This window comes from Notamacropus eugenii, chromosome 5 (assembly GCF_028372415.1).
Source record: "Notamacropus eugenii isolate mMacEug1 chromosome 5, mMacEug1.pri_v2, whole genome shotgun sequence".
Lineage (NCBI taxonomy): Eukaryota > Metazoa > Chordata > Mammalia > Diprotodontia > Macropodidae > Notamacropus > Notamacropus eugenii.
In genome coordinates this window covers 23,282,902-23,305,891 of record NC_092876.1, presented here as the reverse complement: position 1 = coordinate 23,305,891, position 22,990 = coordinate 23,282,902, and the positions used below count along the sequence as shown (strand labels likewise).

At 50.0% G+C, this 22,990-nt stretch overlaps 2 protein-coding genes across 2 annotated transcripts; both read left to right on the top strand.

The window, feature by feature from the left end:
• Nucleotides 1-2,281: 2,281 nt before the first annotated feature.
• Nucleotides 2,282-7,678, top strand: CTU1 (cytosolic thiouridylase subunit 1). The gene is made up of 3 exons (XM_072607742.1): nucleotides 2,282-2,389; nucleotides 5,345-5,867; nucleotides 6,784-7,678. The coding sequence occupies exons 2-3, from the start codon at nucleotides 5,345-5,347 to the stop codon at nucleotides 7,326-7,328; spliced, it is 1,068 nt and encodes a 355-aa protein (XP_072463843.1). The 5' UTR covers nucleotides 2,282-2,389; the 3' UTR covers nucleotides 7,329-7,678.
• Nucleotides 7,679-14,014: 6,336 nt separating this feature from the next.
• On the top strand, nucleotides 14,015-17,841 carry LOC140503606 (kallikrein-14-like). Its single transcript, XM_072607741.1, has 5 exons — nucleotides 14,015-14,899; nucleotides 15,836-16,001; nucleotides 16,435-16,688; nucleotides 16,840-16,979; nucleotides 17,187-17,841. Exons 1-5 carry the CDS (start codon nucleotides 14,857-14,859, stop codon nucleotides 17,337-17,339), a joined length of 756 nt encoding a protein of 251 aa, XP_072463842.1. The 5' UTR covers nucleotides 14,015-14,856; the 3' UTR covers nucleotides 17,340-17,841.
• Nucleotides 17,842-22,990: the final 5,149 nt, after the last annotated feature.

Genomic DNA, 22,990 nt, shown 5'->3' with positions numbered 1-22,990 from the left:
GGACTGTTCTTCTTATGTGGGTCTGAACTATATCACTACCTCCTTCCCTTCTAGGAAGGTCTCTGTGTTTTTGTCCACACTATGCCCAATTTGTCCCTATTCCCAGGGAACCACTACTCTGGTTAAAGTTGTCCCTCCACTAGCAGTGAAGGCTTGCTTTCCTGCCCATTGTGCCCCGCTGGCATTCATTGGATCCCTGACTGGTACTGCAGCCACCTTTGGCTGGAAGAACTAGCCTCAGGCCTGGAGCGCACAGGGAAGCTTGTCACCAGCCTCCAAATGCAGGTTGATTCATTTGCTCTCGCAGCACTGCAAAAACACTGGGTGCTGGTCGCCATCCTAGGGACCAGGAGAAATCTTGGGGGAGGCTACTTGTACAAATAGACTTTCCCAACCCTCTCTCCCAACCAGGAACCTCTCAGCTCTGCTCTCTGTCCATCCTCTCCCAATCTGGTTATGCTCCCTATTTCAAAGCCAAGTTCAAGAGGGACAGGGTCAGATTTTCACCAGGCAGGACTCAATAGCTGTTCCCCGTGTGGTATGGAAATGGACCAAACACAGTGAGATGAGGCACTCCACACCTCATCAGGAGGCAAGCCAGCGTCTGAATACCAAAGGAAGATACACAAAAACTGGAACAAAGGCCTTGTCCTTTCATCTAATTAATCTGGAGGTGGGGAGGGGGTCCCCCAAGTCACACATTAAGTACCAGATAGAAAGCCAACATTTATATGGTACCTTGAGGTCTGCACATCTTCAAACCTTAGTTTCTCAGTTTGTAAAATGCAGGTGATCATAATAGTGCCTCCCTCACAGGGTTGTTGTAAGGATCAAATGAGAAGATCTATGGAAAGTGCTCTGTGAACCTTAAATGTCAGATATGTTGTTGTGGTTGGTCACCTCACCTCCCTCCCCCTGTAGAAAGGAAAGTCCTTGAAGACAGTTTCGGGGTTGTTTTTGTCCCTGCTTATCACACTGCCTGGAGCACCAAGCTTCCCCAAGTGAGGAACTGGGAAGGACGGAGATTCTATGAATTGTCCAGAACCACCCAGCTAAAGAGGATCAGAAGCCCTTTAGAATGGATTTTTCCTGACTCCAAGCCCAAGCTGTCTACACAGTACATTTCTGTGTTGAGTCTCTTTTATCTGTCCCCCCAAAAAGAGGGCAAAGGGCAGGCTTACTTTTCAATCTGTGCTCTGGGGGAGTAACTCGGTGCTTTGCACATTGTAAGGGTTTTAACAAGCACTTTCAACTTCATCCATTAATTTGTAACATTCGATCACTAGATTAGACCAGGATCTGATGAGGCCAGTTTAAAAATGGCCTGTGTTGTTTGTAACAATAAATGAGATGGCTCATGACGATGCTCCTCCATGGGGCCAGAGTGACGCACAGTACATCATTCATTCATTCATTCATTCATTCATTCATTCATTCATTCATTCATAACCTTGGAAGCTAAGTACTTCAGCCTCTCTTTGCCTATGAAGCTAGAAAGTCTAGGGGCTCCTTCCCAGTTCCGACACTGCCCTCCCTTCTCTCTCTGTCTCATCTGCTGTCATGGTTTCCCCTGATTCAGGGGATTTCCAAGTATCTCCTTCTCTAGCCTTCACTATAGAGCAACAATGTAGCCTCACCCCACGTGGAGCCCCACACAAGTGGCCCAGGTAGAAAGAGTCTAAGAAGCCCTAGTCTAGGGGATAGATTGCCAGGCTCCAGAGGCACAAGGATCTGGGCTCCAACGTCTCCCTCAAACATTTACTAGCCTATGTCCCTGGGCAAGGCAAGTAGGCACTTTCAGCCTCAGTTTCCTCCCCTGTAAAAGGAGGACCATGACAGCCCCTGCGCCCCAGGTCTGCTGGGAGCATCGAGTGGGATGAGCTGGGCCGGGTAACGTCATACAGCTGCGGAATGGAGCTGGTGCGGTCCCTCTGCGGGGGCTTCTCCGGACTCCAGAGTCTCATTTCGAGCCTGCCAAGGAGACCCCGCCCCCTACAGAGTCTGAAAACTTGCCAGCCACGTGACCTGGACAAGCAAGCCCCGCCCCCTCCCCACCCTCCAGGGTTACCAACAATAACGCACTTATAGCGTAGGGTGTATTTTTTTTTCCGTCTGGGAGGATCAGCGGTCAATCATTTACGGGCATGTCCCACGTGATTCGAACCAGTGACGTCTAACTCCTACTCCAGCTATGTAGATCTGCTCCTGGAGGGAATAAACTGCTGCGGTGCCTCCTGGGAGTTGTAGTCAGACCTGGCGGAGCCTCCCGGGCGCTTCTGGGAGTTGTAGTCTTGCGGCGCTACTTCCGGACTTCGTTTCCTCGTGGTCGGGCGGGCTTGCCTGGTTGGCGGGTCTTTTGTGGGGGGGGTCTCTTCCTGATCCGCCCGAGGTGAGTGATTCTCCCCTCCCCTGGGCTGGGCCCCGGGCCCCGGGTAGAGGAACGGGGGTCGTGCCGGCGTGGCCCCGGCTGGGTCGGAGCCGCCGTCTCTGCCCCTCCTTCGGAGTGGGGGGCCCCTTCTCTACGACCTCCGCCCATCAGCCTTATTGCCCCTCCTCCGGGACCGAAGCTGCCTTCTCCACCCTCCACTCCCCTACCACCGTCAGCTCGATTGCCCCTCCTCCTGGGCAGAACCCTTCCTCTCCCCCACCACGCGCATCAGCCTTGTAGCTTGGTACCCTCCTTACCCCGACCCCCTTATTGCCCCTCCCCATCAGCCTCCTTGCCCGGAGGGAGGGGTGCCTTCTCTGCCCCCCCCATCAGCCTTATTGCCCCTCCCCATCAGCCTCCTTGCCTGGAGGGAGGGGGTACCCTCTCTGCCCCCCATCAGCTTTATTGCCCCTCCCCATTAGCCTCCTTGCCCGGAGGGAGGGGTACCCTCTCTGCCCCCCATCAGCCTTATTGCCCCTCCCCATTAGCCTCCTTGCCTGGAGGGAGGGGGTACCCTCTCTGCCCCCCATCAGCTTTATTGCCCCTCCCCATTAGCCTCCTTGCCCGGAGGGAGGGGTACCCTCTCCGCCCCCCCATCAGTCTTATTGCCCCTCCCCCGGAGCAGAAGCCCCCTTTTCTACCCCACCCATCTTGGACTTTTGAACAGGGACTGCTTTCTTTGAAGCCCCATTTAATGAGCACTTAATGTTCCGTGCAGGGGAAAAGCTCCAGGTCAACTTGACCCTTCCCTGGAGGGGCTCCCTTCCTCCTAGGGGGCCCCAGCCCCCTTTGGGTCCCTCCTGTGGCCCAGAGCTTTGCCCTAGGAAGCGCTAAACCCTCGTTGGCTGATTGACAGTATCGGATGTCCCCTGTTCCTCCTTCCCACTCTGGTGTCCATGTGCCTTCGACTCCTCAGGGGTCTCTGGGTCTCCCTTTTAAGACTGATAGTTTCCCTTCCTTTGTCCCCACTGCTTATTACCTGGCACCCAGTTGGTGCTTAATAAGGGCTTGTTCATTGATCGTAACTACATTGATTGCTAAAAGCTGTAGAAGGCTCTTAAGGGGGTCTCTGTGTGGCTCTAGATTACACCATCTGTAAAGGGAGAGGGTCAGATCATCCATCCTAGCCCAGAATTCTGCATCTGGGGGATTATGCCTTCCTGCTTGTCTATGTGCCAGTGGTGTGCTTATCTTTTCTGGGGGATTTTTAAAAAATCATTTTACCTCCTTTTCATTGCCTGCTTTCCCCCTATATCCCTCTCCCACCTATCCACCCTTCCACATCTCTTGTAACAAAGATTTTATTTTTTAAGAGAAAGGAGACAGAACTCATACCAACATGGGAGAAGTCTGAGGATAGGTGGAGCAGTGTTCATGTGTGTGCAGGCATGCAAAGGGGCAGCCCAGTGTCTTCTGAGACTTCTTTGAGGCTAGTTTATGTATGCCCTTCTGCCTCTGGCAAAATCTGACCAACTAGATCCTTCCAGATGTCAGTGTTTCCCACCCAAGAGACACATCTGACTGCCTGCCTCAGTGAATGGCTGTGCCCATTCTTTTGGGCCCTCTCTGTTTGGCAGGGTGTGTGTACCAGTATTTTAAAGTTTGAAGGTACAGAATGGCAGGGAGCTTATACCCAAGGCCATACAGATAGTGTCAGAGGTGGTATTTGAGCCCAGGTCCATGGCCTCCAAATCCAGCACTTCCCACTCTCCCACTTTGTCTCAGAAACTGATTGAGTCTCTGAGATCCCTTTCTGTTCTTAATCAAGAGTGCCCAGCCAGAATGAAAACTAGATTCGTAGGAATTCAAGTTGTGAGAAATCTTGGCAGTGTATCTCCCAGACCATTTCTACATTGTACATGGGGCAGTGGGGAAGGAGGGACTTACTCTACTGTCTGGGAGTGATCCATCAGTAGTTATTTATCAATGGCTCTCTATATGCCAAGAATCGTGCTCAGGTTGGGGTAGACAATGGAGGCTGAATACTATTATAGAAGGCTATTTGGACAGTTTCTGGTGGGTGGTGGGGCAGAGAACAGGGAAGACAGAGATGAGACCCCAAGTTGGCCAGGAACAAGGACCAAGATCAAGCGTATTAACAAGTTTTTGTATTGGTAGAGGAAGGATGATGGGGCCATAGGGAGTATGATGGATCTGATGCCTTGTGGCTTCCCCTACATCCCCATTCCCCCATCCTCAGCTGGAACACAGTGTGTCTGCTTCGCTAGACATCTCCGTATCCTTCCTGTTTCTCTCTGGCCTAATACAGGGGTGTGTGGTAAGGTCTTCTTTTCCCAGATGCCTGCCCTCACCTCATTTTACCACTCCTTTTTGGGTTTCCAGCTTTTCTTGGCATTAGAAGTACTCTGAAGCCACCTTCTCCCCTCAACCCCATCTCCACATGTACCTGACCTCAGATTCCCCCAGCTTACCCTCCATGGCTCAGGTCCGGCTCCTCAGTCTTCTCTCCTTCCCTTTTGCCTGTAGAGATCACTCCTGCTTGAAAGTCAGCCTGAAAACCCCTGGCTCTACCTGCTTTGTGTACCTTAGGGTTTGTACAACCTGTGGGTACTGTCAGTGCCTCATTTGGAGGACAGCTCCTCTACCCCACCCCTCCAGATACCAGCCTCAGTCCGGGTCGCACAACCCTTCAGAACCTCGGTCAGGTACCCTTCACCTCTTTCTTTGAACCCAGTCACTCCGGTGTGCCATGTAGTCTGTGCGGTACGGAACTTCTTTTTTTTCTTTTGCGAGGGGGAGCTGCTCCCCACAAATGCTCCCCAGAAGCGCCCCTCCCAATGCGGACCCCGCTTCCTCCGGACTCCCGCCTGTGGCCGCTCCCTCTCGGGGCAGGTTTGGAGGCGAGATTGCGCCCCCGCCCGCGCTCTCCGGTGACCCCTCTCCCTCTCTCCGCAGATGCCCGTGCCCCGGTGCTCCGGGCCCTGCGGCGGGGTCCGGCCAGCTGCCCTGCGGCGGCCGCGCACCGGCGGGGCGGTCTGCAGATCGTGCTTCTGCAGCGCCTTCGAGGCCGAGGTGCTGAGCACGCTGCAGACCGGCCGCCTGCTGCCTCCCGGGGCCGTCGTGGCCATCGGCGCGTCGGGGGGCAAGGACTCCACGGTGCTGGCGCACGTGCTCCGGGCCCTGGACGCCCGTCACGCGCTGGGGCTGGACCTGCGCCTGGTGGCCGTGGACGAGGGCATAGGCGGCTACCGAGATGCCGCGCTGGCAGCTGTCCGACGCCAGGCTGCCCGCTGGCAGCTGCCGCTCACCGTGGTGGCCTATGCCGACCTCTTCGGGGGCTGGACCATGGACGAGGTGGCCCGCCGGGCTGCCCAGGAGCCGGGCCGAGCCCGAGCCTGCTGCACCTTCTGCGGGGTCCTGCGACGGCGAGCGCTGGAGGAGGGGGCCCAGCGCGTGGGGGCCACGCACATTGTCACAGGTGAGCCCGGACCCAAGGAGCAAGGAGCTTTCCCTGGGGGTGCAGGCGCTGGCCAGCCAGTCTCTGCGCTTGGCTCCCTCCTCTCCACCTCCGCCTTTATCCTCTGGTGATTCCAGGCCCCCCACCTTCCTTTGTGACCCTGGACCCCATCCCACCTGTGCTTGTGCATACCTCTGGGTTCTCTCTCACCTGTGACCTTCCCCCCAACCCTTTTTGTGACTGGAATCCCACCCTTTAGTGCACCTGGTTTGCTTCCCCTCATTCGAGGAAACTGTTTCCTTCCTACCTATGTTCCTAGGGAGCTCCCCATCCTGGCTCTGGGGTCCCCCTTCCCCTATTTGGATTTCTGGGCCCCCCTCTCACTTCTGGTCCCTGCCCTTCCCCCCTTGTAGTCACAAGGGCTCTTTGTATTCCTGTCCACTGCCACTCCTCTCTATGACTGTGGACTCCTTTCCCCCTGAACCCCTGCTGCTCCTGATTCTTCAGGGCCCCCCACTCCTACACAAACATATACATGCTGGATACAACTCTCTGGGTGTTTCTGGGCCCCTCTCACCTCAGTTCCTCTGTGTCTGGCCTCCCTCTAGACCCCCATCCTCACCCCTCTGAACCTCCTGCTTCCCCTCTCTGGACATCTCTAGGCTCCCATTCTCACCTCTCTGAGCCCCCTGCTTCACCTCTCTGGGTATCTCTAGGTCCCCATCCTCACATCTCTGAATATCTCTAGACCCCCATCCTCACATCTTGGGTATCTCTAGGTCCCCATCCTCACCTCTCTGGGCCCCTTGCTTCACCTCTCTGGACATCTCTAGGCTCCCATCCTCACCTCTCTGGGCATCCCTGCCAGTCTGCAACCTCAGTGAAAGCTGTTGACTCTGACCTTGACCTGGCTATTCCCCTCTCTGACTCTCCTCAGGACACAATGCAGATGACATGGCAGAAACCGTGCTCATGAACTTCCTTCGAGGGGATTCAGGCAGGCTGGCCCGAGGAGGGACGCTGGGTTCCCCTGGTGAGGGGGGTGCCCTGCCCCGGTGCCGTCCCCTCCAGTTCGCATCCCAGAAGGAGATCGTCCTATATGCCCATTTCCAGGAACTGGACTACTTCTCAGAAGAGTGTGTCTATGCGCCTGAGGCCTTCCGAGGCCATGTCCGGGACTTGCTCAAGGCTCTCGAGGCTGCCCGGCCTTCAGTAGTCCTGGACCTGGTGCACTCAGCTGAGCGTCTGGCCCTAGCCCCTGCTGCCCGGCCCCCACCCCCTGGTGCCTGCACCCGCTGTGGGGCCCTGGCCAGCCGCTCCTTGTGTCAAGCCTGTGCCTTACTTGATGGCCTCAACCGGGGGCGACCCCGACTGGCCATTGGCAAAGGCCGAAAAGGGTTGGGGGAAGAGGGCGAGGAACAGAGCTGTACTTCTGGGGACAGGGGGCGCCCCACTCGCGCTGGGGCCATCCCAGCCTTCTAGAGCCTTTAGCCTGAGAATTTCTGAGATCTTACTGGGGTCTAGGCTCCTTTGGTGACTCTAGTTTCTTAGGTGCCAGTAGGTTCTAGTGTCCCTCATGAGTTTCAATTTTCTGCATTGAGTCTAGGTCACTCTCACAGTCCTGGGCTCTTTGGCTGGCTTTAGGTCTCTTCTAGACCCCTCAACTGGCCTCTGGTTCCTCATGCGACCCTGTATCCTTTGGGAGATTGTGTCTTGCATGAGTTTCTTGGTCTCCCATAGCTTTTCATGGGGTTTGGAGCATTGTGTGGGATTCTGGATCTCCTGGGGAAGGTATTCTGATATGGAATCTTGAAATAAACCTTCCAAGCATCCATTGAGAAATATCTGAATGGGGTTGGGCTAGAAGATTGTTTTTCTTGCTTGGCCTTCTGGATAGTGCCAGTGGAGAGAAGCTGAAGGGTCCAGAGAAGACTGTACACATGGGACTCTTAATGGTGAAGGGAAGGCTCTGGGGAGGGGGCAGGGAACGCTTTGGTCACTGAAGATTTGGGAGCCATACTCAGGGGGTCAGGAATAGACCCCAGCATATAAAAAGAAATGGGAAAGGCAGGAATCTATCCTGTGGGAATTGGATGGGAGTGGGGCACTGGGATCTGGGGATCATCACTCTGGAACTACAGGAAAGAGGCCAAAAACTGGTTGGACTTTTCTCTCAGCTTCCTGGAAAACCATGTTCATTCTTAGCCAGCTCAGCATCTCCCTTTTCCCCACGTTTGTTCCAATCACCCCAAACATCAAGGGTCCCTCCCCTTTTTCTGAGCAACTTCTCTAAAGCCAAGCCCACCTTTCTTCCAGGGAGCTATCCCTTGACCAGTCTGCCCATAGCACCTTTTTCTGGGTCTCCCAGAGGTACGAGTCTCCCCACCCCCAGACCCCCTCAGACAAGAAAGGGCCTTAGAGCCCATCTAGCCGGACCCACTCTGTTTATACACTAGAGGAGACTAGGGTACTGAGAATGGTGACACACATCCAAAGATCCTATGGATAGGAGTGAGGAGCAGAGCTAGGATTCCCACTGAGATGTTCTTAAATCAATCCTTCAAGGCTCTTCTGAAACAGAGCTGCCTTAGCCTGCAGGCTCTTCCCTCTGAGTTTCCCCATCTCTCAATGGGCCAGAGCTCAGCAGTGAATTGTTCTGCATGTGTTCTTTGGGTCTGAGTCATGGCCCCATGATTGTCCCTCCTTTTGACCCTCTGCAGAGTATCCTGTCACATTCAGGGGGTGATGTAGTGGAATGGGAAGAACAGAATTCATTTCCTTCTTTTCCTACTTATCCGAAGGACTGTGGGCCAGTCACTTTCCCCTCTTAGATGTCAATGCCTTCATTTCTACAACCAGGGATCTGGAGTAGATGGTCCACCCATTCTTCTGCCCCAAAGTAAGTCAGCCTGCGTTTTGAAGTTCCCTGGGCAGCGAAGGTGTAAGACTCAGTCATGGCCAGCAGGTGGCCCAAAGACACCACAAGTGAGCTCCCCAGTTGCAGCCGGTTCTGATCCAGTGATCGGCTGCTCTAGACCCAGAGGAGGGGCCCTCTCCACCTCCACCTCCACCCCCTGCCCTGTAAAGGAGGGAGGGTACTCCAAAATGTCAAAACTGGAAGATGGATCTAAAGACCATCTCGTTTGTTAGCTCAGGGGTTCTGATCTTGTTTATCTCATAGACGCATTTGGCAAACTAGTGAGTTTTAAGCCTTCTCTCATTTTACAAGGAAATCCCATTATTTCTGAAATAAAGAAGACATTTTTTTTCCCATCTAAGTTCATGGACCCCATGAAAGATTCCCCCAATAATCTGGCTTGGTGGTCTATACACTCCCAGTTTAGGAACCTTGTGTCAGTGACACAGAGAGAGGTATGGGGCTTGCCCAGAGTCATGACAGGTCAACATCAGAGGTAAACTGCAAATACAGATCTCAGGTAGTTGAGAAATACTAAGGTGTAAGGTATGTGTGAAGAACAGCAGGGTGGTGCAGTGGATAAGTCCTAAGCCTAGGGTCAGGAAGACTTACCTTCCTCAATTCGAATCAGCCTCAGACACTGACTAGCTGTGAGACCTTGGGCAAGTCACTTCACTCTGCCTCAGTTTCCTCATCTGGATAATGAATTGGAGAAAGAAATGGCAAACCACTCCAGTATCTCTGCCAAGAAAATCCAAGGTCCCAGAGAGTCTGACATAAAGGTGGATGGGATGGGATGGGAAGCACCTTAATCCCTGGGTTCAAGAAGAAAGCTCTCTCCCCTTTCTCCCTCTCCTGGGATCAGGGTCACTCAAATACTATAGGAACAAGTGCCAAAGAGAGAGAAATGGTCTGACAATCTCACTCTTATCTCAAAAGACAGAGGTAGTAATTAGAGGACCTCCAAGAACCCTGTGGTTGGAGTTCAGTTACTGGCTCTCTGTGACTTAGGCAAATCTCAGCTTCCTACTTGTTCTTGGTTCTTGAAGAGGACTATGACATCAGGAAGGTGATGCCATGTCATGTGAGTGACTTGGACTGAAGTGAGGCAGGGCTGTGCGAAGTTACCAGCCTCACTTTCTCCTCCGGAGCCACGTGAGTCCCATGGCCAGATATGGATCAGGATGACTGGAGATGGCATGGAGATCTTTCATACTAAGATCTTTGGCAGGTCTTATGGGCAGGAAATGCCCATTCAGTGATTCTTTAATAAGAAATATTATTATTATTCTTAATAAGAAATGAGGTTGAGAGTGACCATTTAAAAAAAAAATCTGGGAGGGTAAGACCTTCAGGATTTCTGGCCAAAACAAAACAAATTGCTGTTGACATGCATCCTGAGCCAAGCAGGGCCCAAACAATGACCAAGCAGGACTTGGCTTTGGAACTATTGCAGACCAAACAAAGAGAGCCTGAGTGATTTGGGGTAAATGCTGATCTTTAAGAGAATGGGATAAAAAGTTTCATCGATTAAAAATTACATTCCTTTTGGGCACAGCACACGCAGGTGAGGGTGTGATACCCTAGGTGAACCAAGAGAAAGAGAGAGATTCAGAAACAGAAAGAAAATTAAGGAGCCATGTTGCCCAACTGACCAATTCCAGTCTGACCCCCCAGTCGACATCTGCTCTTTTTCTACTCACCGAGGTTGCTGTTTATCCTTTGTTATTGAAGAAGATGATGACATGAGGGAGGTGATGCCAGGACTTGCAAGGGAATTGAATTTAAGTGATCCTAGCTGGTAAAATGAAGGATTTGGACTCCAGAAACCAACCTTAAGTCACATGATCTTGAGAACTTCCAAAGTCCCAGGCCGGAGGAAGACAAGCGCAGAAAACGAATCAGAAGATATATGGAGGACAGAGGCAGGCAGAGCCAGGGCTCGAAGCCTTCCTGGGTTCTCTTTCAAGCTGCCTGCCCAATGAGAGTGGATACCTCTTCCCTGAGTCAGAGCATCATAGAGGGGCTGGGGGCTGGCCCCGGTGAAAGGTGAATTACAATAATTATGATGCGGAAGAGACTGGGAGGGGTTGAGGTCTGAGCCAGGAATTCTCTGCTCACCTCCAAATCCTAGTCCCCAACACCCCACTCATCCCTGCCCAGTTTTAGTGTCTCTCCACTGCACTCCCTTCTCCCCCACTACTTTTTCTTTCTGATGGAAAGAGGCCTAGGCTGTGAGTCAGAGGAACTGAATTCTTGCTCTAGTGTTTATTGGCTGGGCAACATTTTTCAAATCTTTAAACCTCTCAGCACCTCAGTCTTCCCCATGTATAAAATGGGTAAAATACTTGCAATACCTTATGGAGCATTTGACTTTTAGAGTGCCTTATAGTGCTGTAGAACTTGGGTATTATTAATAAAATAGCCTATTTTCACATACTTTTTTTCTTTCCATCGTCCTTTTGTCTATTCATGTTTCCCTACTTCCATTCCTGATCATCTGGTATCTCTGTTTCTCACCCTCTTAGTGATCACATTCCCCTCTCCATCCCCACCTCCCCATCACTATATTCAGTGAATAATCCTTTGCTGTGACCTGAGGGGGAGGCAGGAGGGAGCTAGGCACCTCCCAATTTACAGATAACTAGCCAGGTAGGAGATGGGATGAGATCGGCCTCCTTGACTCCCAGTCAGTCTACACGTCGGGGTACTTGTCATACTTTCTCTGTGTTTTGTGACCACTGGCTGTCCCTTTTCTTTCTCCGTCACTGTTCTGCCGTCTACGGGGGTCTCTTCTCAGTTCTCCTTTGACCTCTCTCTGCCTGCCTCTCTCCTAGCCCTCTCTAGGTCAATGGATTTATGATGGGAGGAGACAATTCCTTTATTTTACAGACAAACAGGCCCACGTAGATAAGGGATTTACCCATAGTCACGTGGATAATAGGATGCGCATGTGGGCTGGGGACTTTTTCACTCTATTGTCCAGCTCCCTCTGAGGTTCTGGGTCACTCTCACCCGTCCCTAAATCTTAGGCAGATTTGTTCTTCCAGTTTTGGGTTCTTCTAGATTCTGCTCCCTAGCACCCCAGTACTCACCAATTCCCCCCCCCCCCTTTTTTTTTATCTCTGTCTCACGCTGGGCCGGCCCGGCTTGCTCTCTCTTGGGTCTCTCTCAGCCTTCCTTCCCTAATTCCTTTTCTCATTCCCTTTCTCCAGTCTGGGCCCAGCCCTGGTCTTGTCCTAGCCATCCCCACCCAATTTTCCCCACTCCTTAAGGTTTGCCGTTAAAATGTAAGCAGCTTTAGGGCAGAGACTGTCTTTCTGATTGTATTTGGATCCCTAGCACTTAACCAGATGCCTGTCACATGGCGCCAATGCTCAACCAGACCATAATTCCTCAAATTCTCATTTCTTTGGCTCCCTCTCATTGATCATTCAGTAGACAATTTTCAAGGGGCTGCTAGGTGGTGCTACAGATAGAGTGCAAAACCTGAATTCACATTCAACCTTAAGCACTTTCCTTTGTGACTCTGGGTAAGTCACTTCACCTTGTTGGCCTTAGTTTCCTCATCTGTAAAATGAACTGGAGAAGGAAATGGCAAACCAATCCGGCATCTCTGCAAAGAAAACCCCAAATGGGGTCAAGAAGAATCAGACTCAAGTGAACGACAAACAATTGTCAAATGCCTACTACAGTCAAGGTAGATTACATTCTGCCAAAAGGTATAGCCCTCCTTAACCTTAGTGCCTATCCATCCATCCATCCATCCATCCCTTCTCTACTCTCCAATATCTATCTACCTATCAGCCATCTCTATCATCTACTTAACATCTTTCAACTGGCCTATCATCCATTTTCTGTACCTATATGTATATTATTTGGATATTGTCTCCTGATACCAGGCTCAAAAGTAAGCACTTAATAAATGCTTGTTGACTGATCGACTGACCTACTGACTGACTCTCATTGCCCACATTCTCTGGAAACTTCGTCTCAGTTCTTCCCCCTCTTATATATGCCAGCCTTATCACCAGCTTCTTCTCTGTGTCATCTCCAATTAAGTTGTCTCCCCAATTTTTAACCTCGTAAGACAAAAGCTAACATTGATAAAGCATTTTAAGGTTTGCAAAGCATTTCACATAGGTTATCTCTCCGGGCCTCACAACAACCCAACTAGTATTTCTCCCATTTCACAAATGGGGAAACTGAGGCTAAAGGTTCCCATGGGTAACATGGCTAGTGACTAAAACAGTATTTGAACTCATGTCTCCCTTCAAGTCCAGGACTTTGCATTTGCTATGCCTCGATCTTTAGATCTTTAGTGATTTTAAAGGCTGTCTTCTTCAACCCCTTCATTTTATAAATGAGAAAACTGAGGCTCATGGAGGTTGTGTTGAAGAAACATTTAAAACCTCTTTTTTTTTAATAAAGCTAAATATATATATGTGTGTATATATATATATATACATATATTTTATATATGTATATATTATAAATATATTATATATTATATTATATAAATATATTATATAAAATATGTCATATATTATAAAATATATATACATATATTTTAATTTCCCCTATAGCCTTTTCCAGAAGGTAGAGAAAGAACAAAAAGGTGTTTCCTCAGGGAAACAACTGTTCAGGGCAGTGAATATTTAAGCTTTTATCTAGGTAAAGTCTCTTCTGCTGGTTTGGGCCAGGGATACACCTAAGGGTAAGTAGCTTGCTTTTGCATTCAAGGTTTTAATACCTGCTTCTAGGACGAATTCTTTTCAATCATTTAGTGGAGTGAAACTAAGTGGTGAATATTCTCCAATGCTAAATCCAGACAATATTTTAATCATTTCCTTATCTTCTTGGGGCCCAGAGTCTAGTTGGAAGGCCTGGGGCTGGGGGGAGGGGACTGGGCCACTTTGGACCTACTGCTGCCTGGGGAAACAGTGACATTAAATACAACTTTTTTCGAACACTCTCATTTCAGTGACACAGTCCCATATCAGTATTCATTTTTCTGCAGTGATTTTCCCAATATGACACAGATCATATTAGCAAACAAGCATTTATTGAGTGCTTATGCTGAGGGTGCAAAGAAGGACAAAACCCAATTCTTGTCTCTGGGAGCTCGAAGTCTGATTTGGGAAGCTGTGTGTAAATAATTAAATACGTACAAGAGTTGTGCAAAAAACATGGAAGGAGGAAGGCTCTGGGGGGAGGGAGGGAGGGGAAACAGCAGTAACCACTGCAGCCAAGTGAACAAGTTGGGTCTGGAGCTTAGTCTCAAGGATTCCAACCCAGTTCTTATGCCTCTGGGGGAGCTAGGTGGCCAAGTATTGTTGGGAGTAACTGACTAGGAGGGCCAGGCTAGGCCAAGGGCAATGGACTTGAATATGAAAGGTCAGATTAAGTGGGAAAATTCCAGAGAACCAGGCTATAAATTTGAGTATGAAAGGCCAGGTTAAGTGGGGAGATTCTCAGGGAGTTCAGGGAGGTTCCCAGAGTCTGAACCCCATCACTACCAAGATCAGACTCTTCTGGTTCTCCGCTGCCCCACCCTCCAGTGTCCTGATCTTTTGGATGGCCTGTCCCCTCCCCACTTCTCTTTGTTTCCACCTCACCCCTCACTTCCTTCTCTGGGATGCTGGGATTCCCTCCTCCTCCCATTTCTTGGTTTTGTGGATTAGAATCCAGAACCACTGGGCGGGTGCTCATTAACCTAAGGACTCGACCATAAAGCTTTCTCTGGTCACAGGGGCGGGGGGCTGCCTTCACCTCAGATAAAAGCCACCTGGGAGTTCTTGGAAAGGAGACAAGAGGAAGAGACCTTCTCCTGGACCAGTCCTTCTGCCCTTTCTCCCTGTGGGGACTTCTGGCTCTCGACCACCTCTTATCTGCTTGTACTTCCTTCTTCATTCAGCCTCCACATCCTCTGTCCTGTTAGGGGCACTGTCTGTCTGCCTGTGGTACTCTGTCTATCTCACTCCATCGATTTCTGTATCTGCATTTCTGAATAGAATTGTTTCTGTTAGCCAATTTTTTTTTTAACTACTTGTCCTCGGACCTTCCCAACCCCAATTAGACAACTCTTAAGAAATGTTCTTTTTCTTCTTAACACTGCCTCTTCTGTGGGTCACTGGTAAGTGGTTAAGATGGCATGGTGCAGGAGGCTGTAGAGGGGTGGCAGTGGTGGAGAGGAGAGAAGGAGACATGAGGTGGGGTCCTTGTGAGGAAGAGGAGAATCTGGTGGATGTGTGTGTGTGGGGGGGGTAATATTTAGAAGGGAATAAGCATTCATTATCTACATTATAAACATAATATCTGTTATATCATAATAGATAATATTGTAAGCACCTACTATGTCCCAGATGATATACTAGGTGTTTTGTTAAACAAGTATTTCCTCATTTGATCTTCAAAGAAACCCTCTGAGGCATCTGGAGAGATTATGCGGGAATGTTTAGAACAAGGAAGTTCAGGAGGGGAGGACAAATGATTTCAGTTGTGCAAACTAGGGGGAGGGAGCTGTATGAGACTGATGAGGGGTGACAGGAAGGCAGATGAGCCAGTTGGTTTTAGGAGAATGTTGTAGAAAGATCCTTTCAGATGGGGGCCATCAAAGATTACAAGGATTGGATGTTCAAAGAGATTGTGCAGCGTTAGGAAGTCTCAGAAAGCAGATGAGTGATACAGGGGGCCGGGAGAATGGTGATAGGAGGGTGAGGACAGTTTTGTAGGAGTCTGGAATGGGGTGTGTGTGTTTGTGTGTTGGGGGGAGGAATGATAGGCGTTGTTAGAAGACACTGCAGTTAGGTGATTACAATCCAGGACAAGTCACTTAAACCTCACTAGGTCTCAGTTTTCTCCTGTAAAATGGGTTTACAAAAGGACCAAGTTATGGAAAGCTCTCTTCTAATCAAGGTTCCATTTAGTCATCAACCATAGTTTATGGAAAAGAAGTTATCAGGTCCACACGCTCATCCACACGCATGAGCAAGTGGACCAGAAGAGATTGGGACTCTGGAGTTTGAGAGATTACCTCCAATTCCCTGTCCCCACATACTTCCTTCTCTAGCCACAGCCAATGCAGAGAGGAATGAAGAAAAAATCATTGGTGGTTATACGTGTATTCCCAACTCCCAACCCTGGCAGGCGGCACTCTTAGCCAATCGGCAATTCCGCTGCGGGGGTGTCCTGCTGTCCAATCGTTGGGTCCTCACAGCAGCTCACTGTAACCACTGGTGAGTACTCTCCCTTCCCCCACTGCTAGGTTAGCATCTAACCTCGTGCCCCACCAGACTAGAAATTGGACCAGATCCTGACCTCTCTCAGCCCAGGCCAGCCCACTGACCTGGGTCTAGATAAAACTCAGTTCCAGGCTTGTACCAGAAAGATAGAAAATTGAGTGGAAAGAACTCTTAGGCTTGGGTCAGGATATCTGTAGTCTGAATCTTGGTTCTTCACCTTATTGGCTGCCTGGGCCTCAGTTTTCCCATCAGCCAGCTGAGAAGGGTTGGACTGGATTCTTCCTGAGGGTCTGTCCCTGTTAAGCTTCTCTATGGATTAGGCTATGGATAGCATAAGTGTGAAGAGTTGGTGGGGAGGGGGTTGAGAATTGGGATTGGGAGGGGCTAACTGGAGTGAGACTGAGGAGAACTTATCTCCTTCTACCAGGAACCTTCGAGTGGTCTTGGGAAAGCACAATATTAGACTCCTGGAGCCCTCTCAGCAGTCAGTTGGGGTGGAGCGTCGAGTTCCCCACCCCTCCTATAGCCCCAGAACCAGCAACAATGACCTCATGCTCCTCTATCTGGAGAAGCCAGTGAAGTTGACCAACCAAGTAAAACCCATTCAGCTGGCAAAAAATTGTGCCAATCCTGGCACAGACTGCCTGGTGTCCGGCTGGGGTACTGTGTCCAGTCCTTTCGGTAAGGGTACTAATAGGTCACATGTGGCAGGGACAGGGGGTGCATCAAATGGCTGGGTGGTGGAGGAGGAACAAAGCTCAGACTGGGTGTCAGAATGTCTGGTTAAAAGGGCTGGGTCTGAGCTGGTCCGCCTCTCCTTCTCTGACTATAGCCAGATATCCCAGCACCCTCCAGTGTCTAAAGATCAGTATCTTTTCTGAGGAAAGCTGCAAAAATGCTTACTACGGAAAAGCCATCACTCCTGGTATGGTGTGTGCTGGGGACAAGAAAGGTGGCAAGGATTCCTGCCAGGTAAGCCTCAGTCCCTGGGGCTGATGGGAGTGGGGGTGGACTCTGGGAGCCTCTGTCCTACTTGGGTTTGGAGTCCATTGGAGGTAGGGAGGTGGATTGGGTTGGAAAAATTCTTCCTCATGATTCTATTCTCTGAAATTGCTGTCTCCTCTTTCTCTTGCCTGTGTCTCTATTTGCTCCTTGTCCTCTCTGCCCTGGTCTCCATAGGGTGACTCTGGAGGCCCCTTGGTGTGCAATGGGGTCCTGCAGGGTCTGGTATCTTGGGGCATGGAACATTGCGCCCTGCCTGGGTATCCTGGTGTTTATACCAACTTGTGCCGTTACCGGACCTGGATCTTAAATGAAATGCAGAAGAATTGACGAGCTGCCTCAGCCCCACACCCCTACAAAGTAACCTCCCCCTCCCCCAAGGACAGGACTTAGCCCACCTGATTTCCCTACCATGGGCCTCTAGAAGACCCAGATTTCCTAGACCCATTTCTAGTCTAGATTTGGATGGATGGGAAGAGAATCAAAAGGATTTAGAGATGTAAAGGACTTTAAACCCTGAAATAGCAGGTCTGAAAAGGACCTTTTAGAAAAACCATATACTTGAACTTTTACAAATGGGGAAACTGAGGGTAAGAGTGACTTCCTAATGTCATATAGCTGGGGTGTAACAATTCAAGACTAGTGTTCTCTGCCTGATCCTGGGGTCTGAAGGCAGATCTATCCTCAACTTCCCAGGTATCCTGGCTCCTTTCATGAATCCGCTGCCTTGCTCAGGTATCGAGAGTGATAGGTAACTTAGCAGGTCCCTCTTGGTCACTCCTCCCCCAACAATTTTAGATTAATAAAACCTATGAGACTTTCGTGATTGGAATGTGCAGGTTTTTCCTTTGTAACTGGGGTGTCCTGTATGATTGGGGGGGGGGGAGGGTGAAGGAAGCAGGCTGGGAGAAGGGACAGCCCAGAGTCCCTTGGGCTAGGACCTGGAGAAGTAAGAGCCTGATCCCAACTGTCCAGGGAGGACTCCTCCCCGCCCAATCCCTGTGTCACTTTCCACTTCCCTATGACCTCTCCCAGCTTCTGTCCCTCTGTCCTCACTTCTGCATCACTGTCCCCCAGTCACCTTCATTTTGCTATCATGTCAATTTCACTGCTGTCCCCATTGGAATCTGGCCTTCGTTGTCCCCCATCTCGATCCTCCCTGTCATCGCCCCATTACCGAGTTTTCCAGCCACATCTCACCATGGCTTGTGTTGCTGTCCTCATTTCTTGACCTTCCCCTCCCTATCCCTGCAACTCTAGATACTCCAGGCCTCATGGGCCCATTCCCATGGTGTTCTGTCCCTTCAGCCTTCATGCTTAAATAATCTGCTAGATCTCAATCCCTGCTTCAGGTCCCCATGTTTTCAGAGCCTGCGCAGGAACAGGTGGTGTTTGTTTCTCTTGGTGTCTCTTGCTGTATCTCTTCCTACGTATAGGTTTCTGGTTTCCTGTCCGTTCTGAGCCTCAATGTATGTATCATGGTAACCTCCATTGGAATGCTGGCACTGGGAAAGGCCTAGGATTCAGATCCCGGCTGTAGTCCAAGCTGCCTGGGTACCCAAAGTCACAAGGGCTATAGAGCCCCTTCTAACTCTGCTCCCTCCCCATGTCTTGCCTCTCCAGGGCCCCAGGGGCTGAGAATGGGCAGACAGCAACACCCCCTACTGACCAGTCCTTCCAGTTGCTCAGAGAATGGGCTCTTAATTGTCGAGGAAATTAAAGAGGCCTCGTTAACCCCTGAAGGACTGTGGTGAGTGGGAAGGCCTTGGGCTCTCCAAGCTGAGCCAGGGGCCCAGAAGTTCTGGGCTCTGCCTCTCCTTGCCCTTGCTGACTTCATCCTAGTTTTAGTGATATCTGTCGATCCCTCCGGCTTCGGCCCTCCTCAGTCTTGCCAGCAGACAACTAGGATTTATCAAGCACTTACCATGGGCCAGGCTACATCCTAGGCAATGGGCATGCAAAGTAAGGCACAAATAGCCCCTTCCTCCAAGATTCTTACAGCCTAGTGGAGAGAGCGCAGAAACAGCCATGTACTTAGGAAAAAGGGGGTTTTCTTCATTTTCAGACACTCTGTGACCCCATTTGGAGTTTTCTTGGCAGAGATACAGGAAAGGTTCACCATTTCCTTCTCCAGCTTATTTTACAGAGGAGGAAACTGAGGCAAATGGGTAAAGTGACTCACCCAGGGTCACATAACTAGTAACTGTCTGAGGTCACATTTGAACTCCTGATTCCAGGACCAATCCTCTGCACTATGGTGTCACCTGGCTGTCCATGGAGGTTGCCTTAGAAGTAACCCACAGAGGGAAGGCACTGGCTTTGAGGGGCATCAGGAAAGGCAGGGGAGAGCTTTGCTAGCTGAGGGGACAAGAGAGGCAGGATCGTGTTGGTGGAACAGGAGGCTTGTATGGCTGGAACCAGTCCATGGGGCAGTGAGGGGAATACAAAGGCTTCGAATGCCAACAGAGGGTATCACATTCGATCCTGGAGGTGACAGAGGCCTCTAAGTATTGAGTAGGGTGTAACACTGTTGTCCCTATGCTTTAGGAAAATCACTTTGGTGGCTGATTGATGGGAGTGGGCAGAGACCCTGCACCCTCCCCAGCAGCTACTCATAAGTGAGGTGATACAGCCTGCATCAAGGGCTGTTGTCATATGTCCTTGGTTCTGGAAGAGGACCATGATGTCAGGGAGGTGATACCAGGACATGCAAGGACTTGGATTGAAATGAGTCAGGGCTGTGCAGTCACCAGCCTCACTTTCTCCTCCGGAGCCATCTGGGTTCTGTGGCCCAGATATGGATCGGGATAACTGATCCATGGCCCAGAATGCAGTGGGGGACCTTGTCCCTTTTAAGCTAAGGACTTTGTGAGGCAGAGAGGGCTGGGTCCCTGAAGGGACTGTCTCCACTTGGTTCCACAGTCTCCGTCTTTCATTACACCAACAGAGTGGAACGTCCTTCAGGTCAAGGACTATTTCTCTTATATTTGTAGTCTCAGCATCAGCTGTAGGGCCTGTGGCCATTAATAAAGGTCTGAATGAGTGGTTGCTCTAAATTCCTCCCTTTCACTCAGTAAACATTTGCTGTGCATGAGGCCACTAGGTGGTGCAGTGGGTAGAGCTGAGTCTGGAAGCTGGTCCATTTACTAGCTGTGTAACCTTGAGGAAATCACTTAAGCACTGCCTGATACAGTTTTCCTTCTCTGTAAAAAAGATGAAAAATAACACAGTCCCAGCTCTCGAGGAGTTTATAATCCATCACCACACAAGTGCGCATAGTGGGAATGGGGAAAGGGGGAATACAGGAAATTCAAAAAGCATTGGAGAAAATGGGGGTGTCAGGAGGATGTGGGAGAAGGAAGAATTCAGGAAGGTAGTGGTGCCTGAGCTGCACTATGAGGGAAGAGGAGGGGGATGCTTCCAATCAATCAGTGCCAGGCACTGCTAAGAGCTGGAGTCACCGAGTCCAAAGTGAAGCATCCCTTACCTCAAGGAGTTTATGTTCTAAATGGGAAGTTGGTATGAATATACATTTGTGGATACTGATAAGCATCTATTAAACTCCTGCTCTGAGCCAAGTACTGTGCTCAATGCTTTACACATGATCTCATTGTATTCCCAACAACCCTGGGACGTGCTGTCATGATCTCCATTTCATAGTTGAGAAAACTGAGGCAGGAAGGGTAAGTAACTTACCCAAGATCACACAGTGGTGGATGACTTTCGTCGGCTCTGCCTCACATCCAAGTCATAAGCAAGTCAAGACATCACACTGGTAATGGCATCTGTCCTCTTTGACGATGAAAAATGCACAGCAACAATAGCTAGGAAGGATCTGATGCTGAATTTGAACTCGGATCTACCTGACTTCAGTACTAGAGAGCTGGAGGGCCATGCATTAACAGCTGAGGATGATAGTAAGGATGTAGGATGATAATGGGGAATGGGGGAGTCATCTGCTATGGTGAGAGGCTCAGCAAAGGAAAGTTCTTCCTGGAGCCTCCATTTTGGCGAAGGGTCCCAGAGTATCCTTCATTCTCAGGATTTAGCTACCAAGTAGTGCAGAGGAACCTCTCCTTCTGAGGTCCCCTTTGTATACACTGGCCCTCCCCAGTGGAATGCAAGCTTCTTCAGGGCATGGACTAAACCTTTTTTGCTTGTATTTTTATTTCTGGCTCATAGCACTTGCTGACGCTTCTGACAAGTCTAGAGTGCCAGGTTGGAGCCAGACTGAATGCCAGGCAGAAGGGTTTTTATTTTATCTCAAAACAATAGGAAGAAGCTGGAATATTTTGCTCTGGGGAATGATACGGTCCTTAAATCCTCCATTCTGACCCTTCCTTTTACCCTGATTTTCAACAGCCCTTATATCCACCCCCGTCCCAGATGGAACACTACTCTTATCCAATCACATGCCAAGGATGGAGCCTTTTCTTACATACAGTTGGATAAGAGCAGATGTGATTTCATTGGTCTGGAGAACTCCTGACCACCGTCTCTACAACCGTCAAGGGTGATGAGAATTTAATGGCATGACCACAGGGCTTGGCAATATGTGTCAAAGGCAGGACCTGAACCCAGGTCTTCTGCATTCCACACTTCCCCATGCTGAGTCCTATACATTGGGTAATTGGACTTAAAGTGTAGCCGGCCACTTTTTTTCCCCACGAGGGGGCGCCAAATTCATATATAACTCGTCCTATATCCTCAGCTAAGTTCTTGAATCCCAGAGCTGCAAAGTTCCTGAAAGAGCATCTAATCCAACTCATCCCTGAACAGGAATCCCTTCCACAACTTTCTTGACTTCAGATGCATTCAAAGCCTCATCCTTAACCATTACCACTAACCTCAAGTCCAATTTTAGCTCTAAACTCATTCCCAAAGATCTCCCTGACTCCATAAGCTATGCTCAATCAACAGTATTGAAAAGATTCCACTTGGCAGGCTGTTGTAGTCCCATACTCATCCCCTTTCTTACTTCCTTCAAGTGGACCCTGGGGAATACCAAGAATGTCCTTGGGGAGGACAAAGACTAGGTGGTAAACAGGCATGGAGAAAGCAGTTGATATGGGGTGGGGGAAGGGCAGGTGGGCTGATGAAGGGCATGGGAAGGGAGGAGGAGGAAGCCGGAAAGGGTAGGGTAGGGGGAAGAAGGAAGAGGCGGGGGTTCTAGAGAAGAGTGGGTGGCTCTGGGGAAAGGGGATGGGTGGAGTTTGGAGTTCAAGTGTGGGGGTGGATGGGGCAGGATTCTGGTTGGGTAGGGCTGAGGTCAGGGCTCATGTTATGGGCAGCACTAGGGGTGGGATAGGGACCGGGTGACAATGGAGTGTGGGATTATGTTGTTGGGGTGGCTTGGGGTTGGAGAAAAGGTTAGAATTAAGGTAAATTAATTGGGATAAATTGGAGGTTGGACTAGATTCTGTTTGAGTCAATATCAAATTTGCAGTTAAATTTTGAGCTGATATTGTAGTTAGTAGAGTCAGTGAAGGGTGTGAAACTTAGGCATAGAGTTGATATTCATATGAGATCTGGGTTACTCTGGGTTGTGTATGGGGGATGTGAATGAAAATTAGCATTGAGGCTGAGATTGGAGCATGGGATGGGAAGGAATTGGTCATGGAACTTGGTATTGAGGCAGAATTAGGAAAGAAGGTGGGAATGGGGATGGAGTTGAGAATTAAAACAGGATTTGAGGATGGGTTGATGTTTGCAGTGGGAAAGGGGATATGAATATGAGGTTAGGAGTGTGGTTGTGGATGGAGGTAAGGATATGTGGTGAGTTCCCCATTCTCCAAATTTTCCCCCCTGGATCAGAATATCTTGGGGTTCACCCAGCCCAAGGGGCCCTCAGGCTGAGGCAGGACTCAAAACTGGATACCAGCAAGTATGGGAAACTCCACCCCCTGGGATGCCCAGCCCAGCCTGGGGGCCCTAGATGGGGTTGTCAATGTGGGGATTAGCAAGGGGGTGGAGGGGGAGGA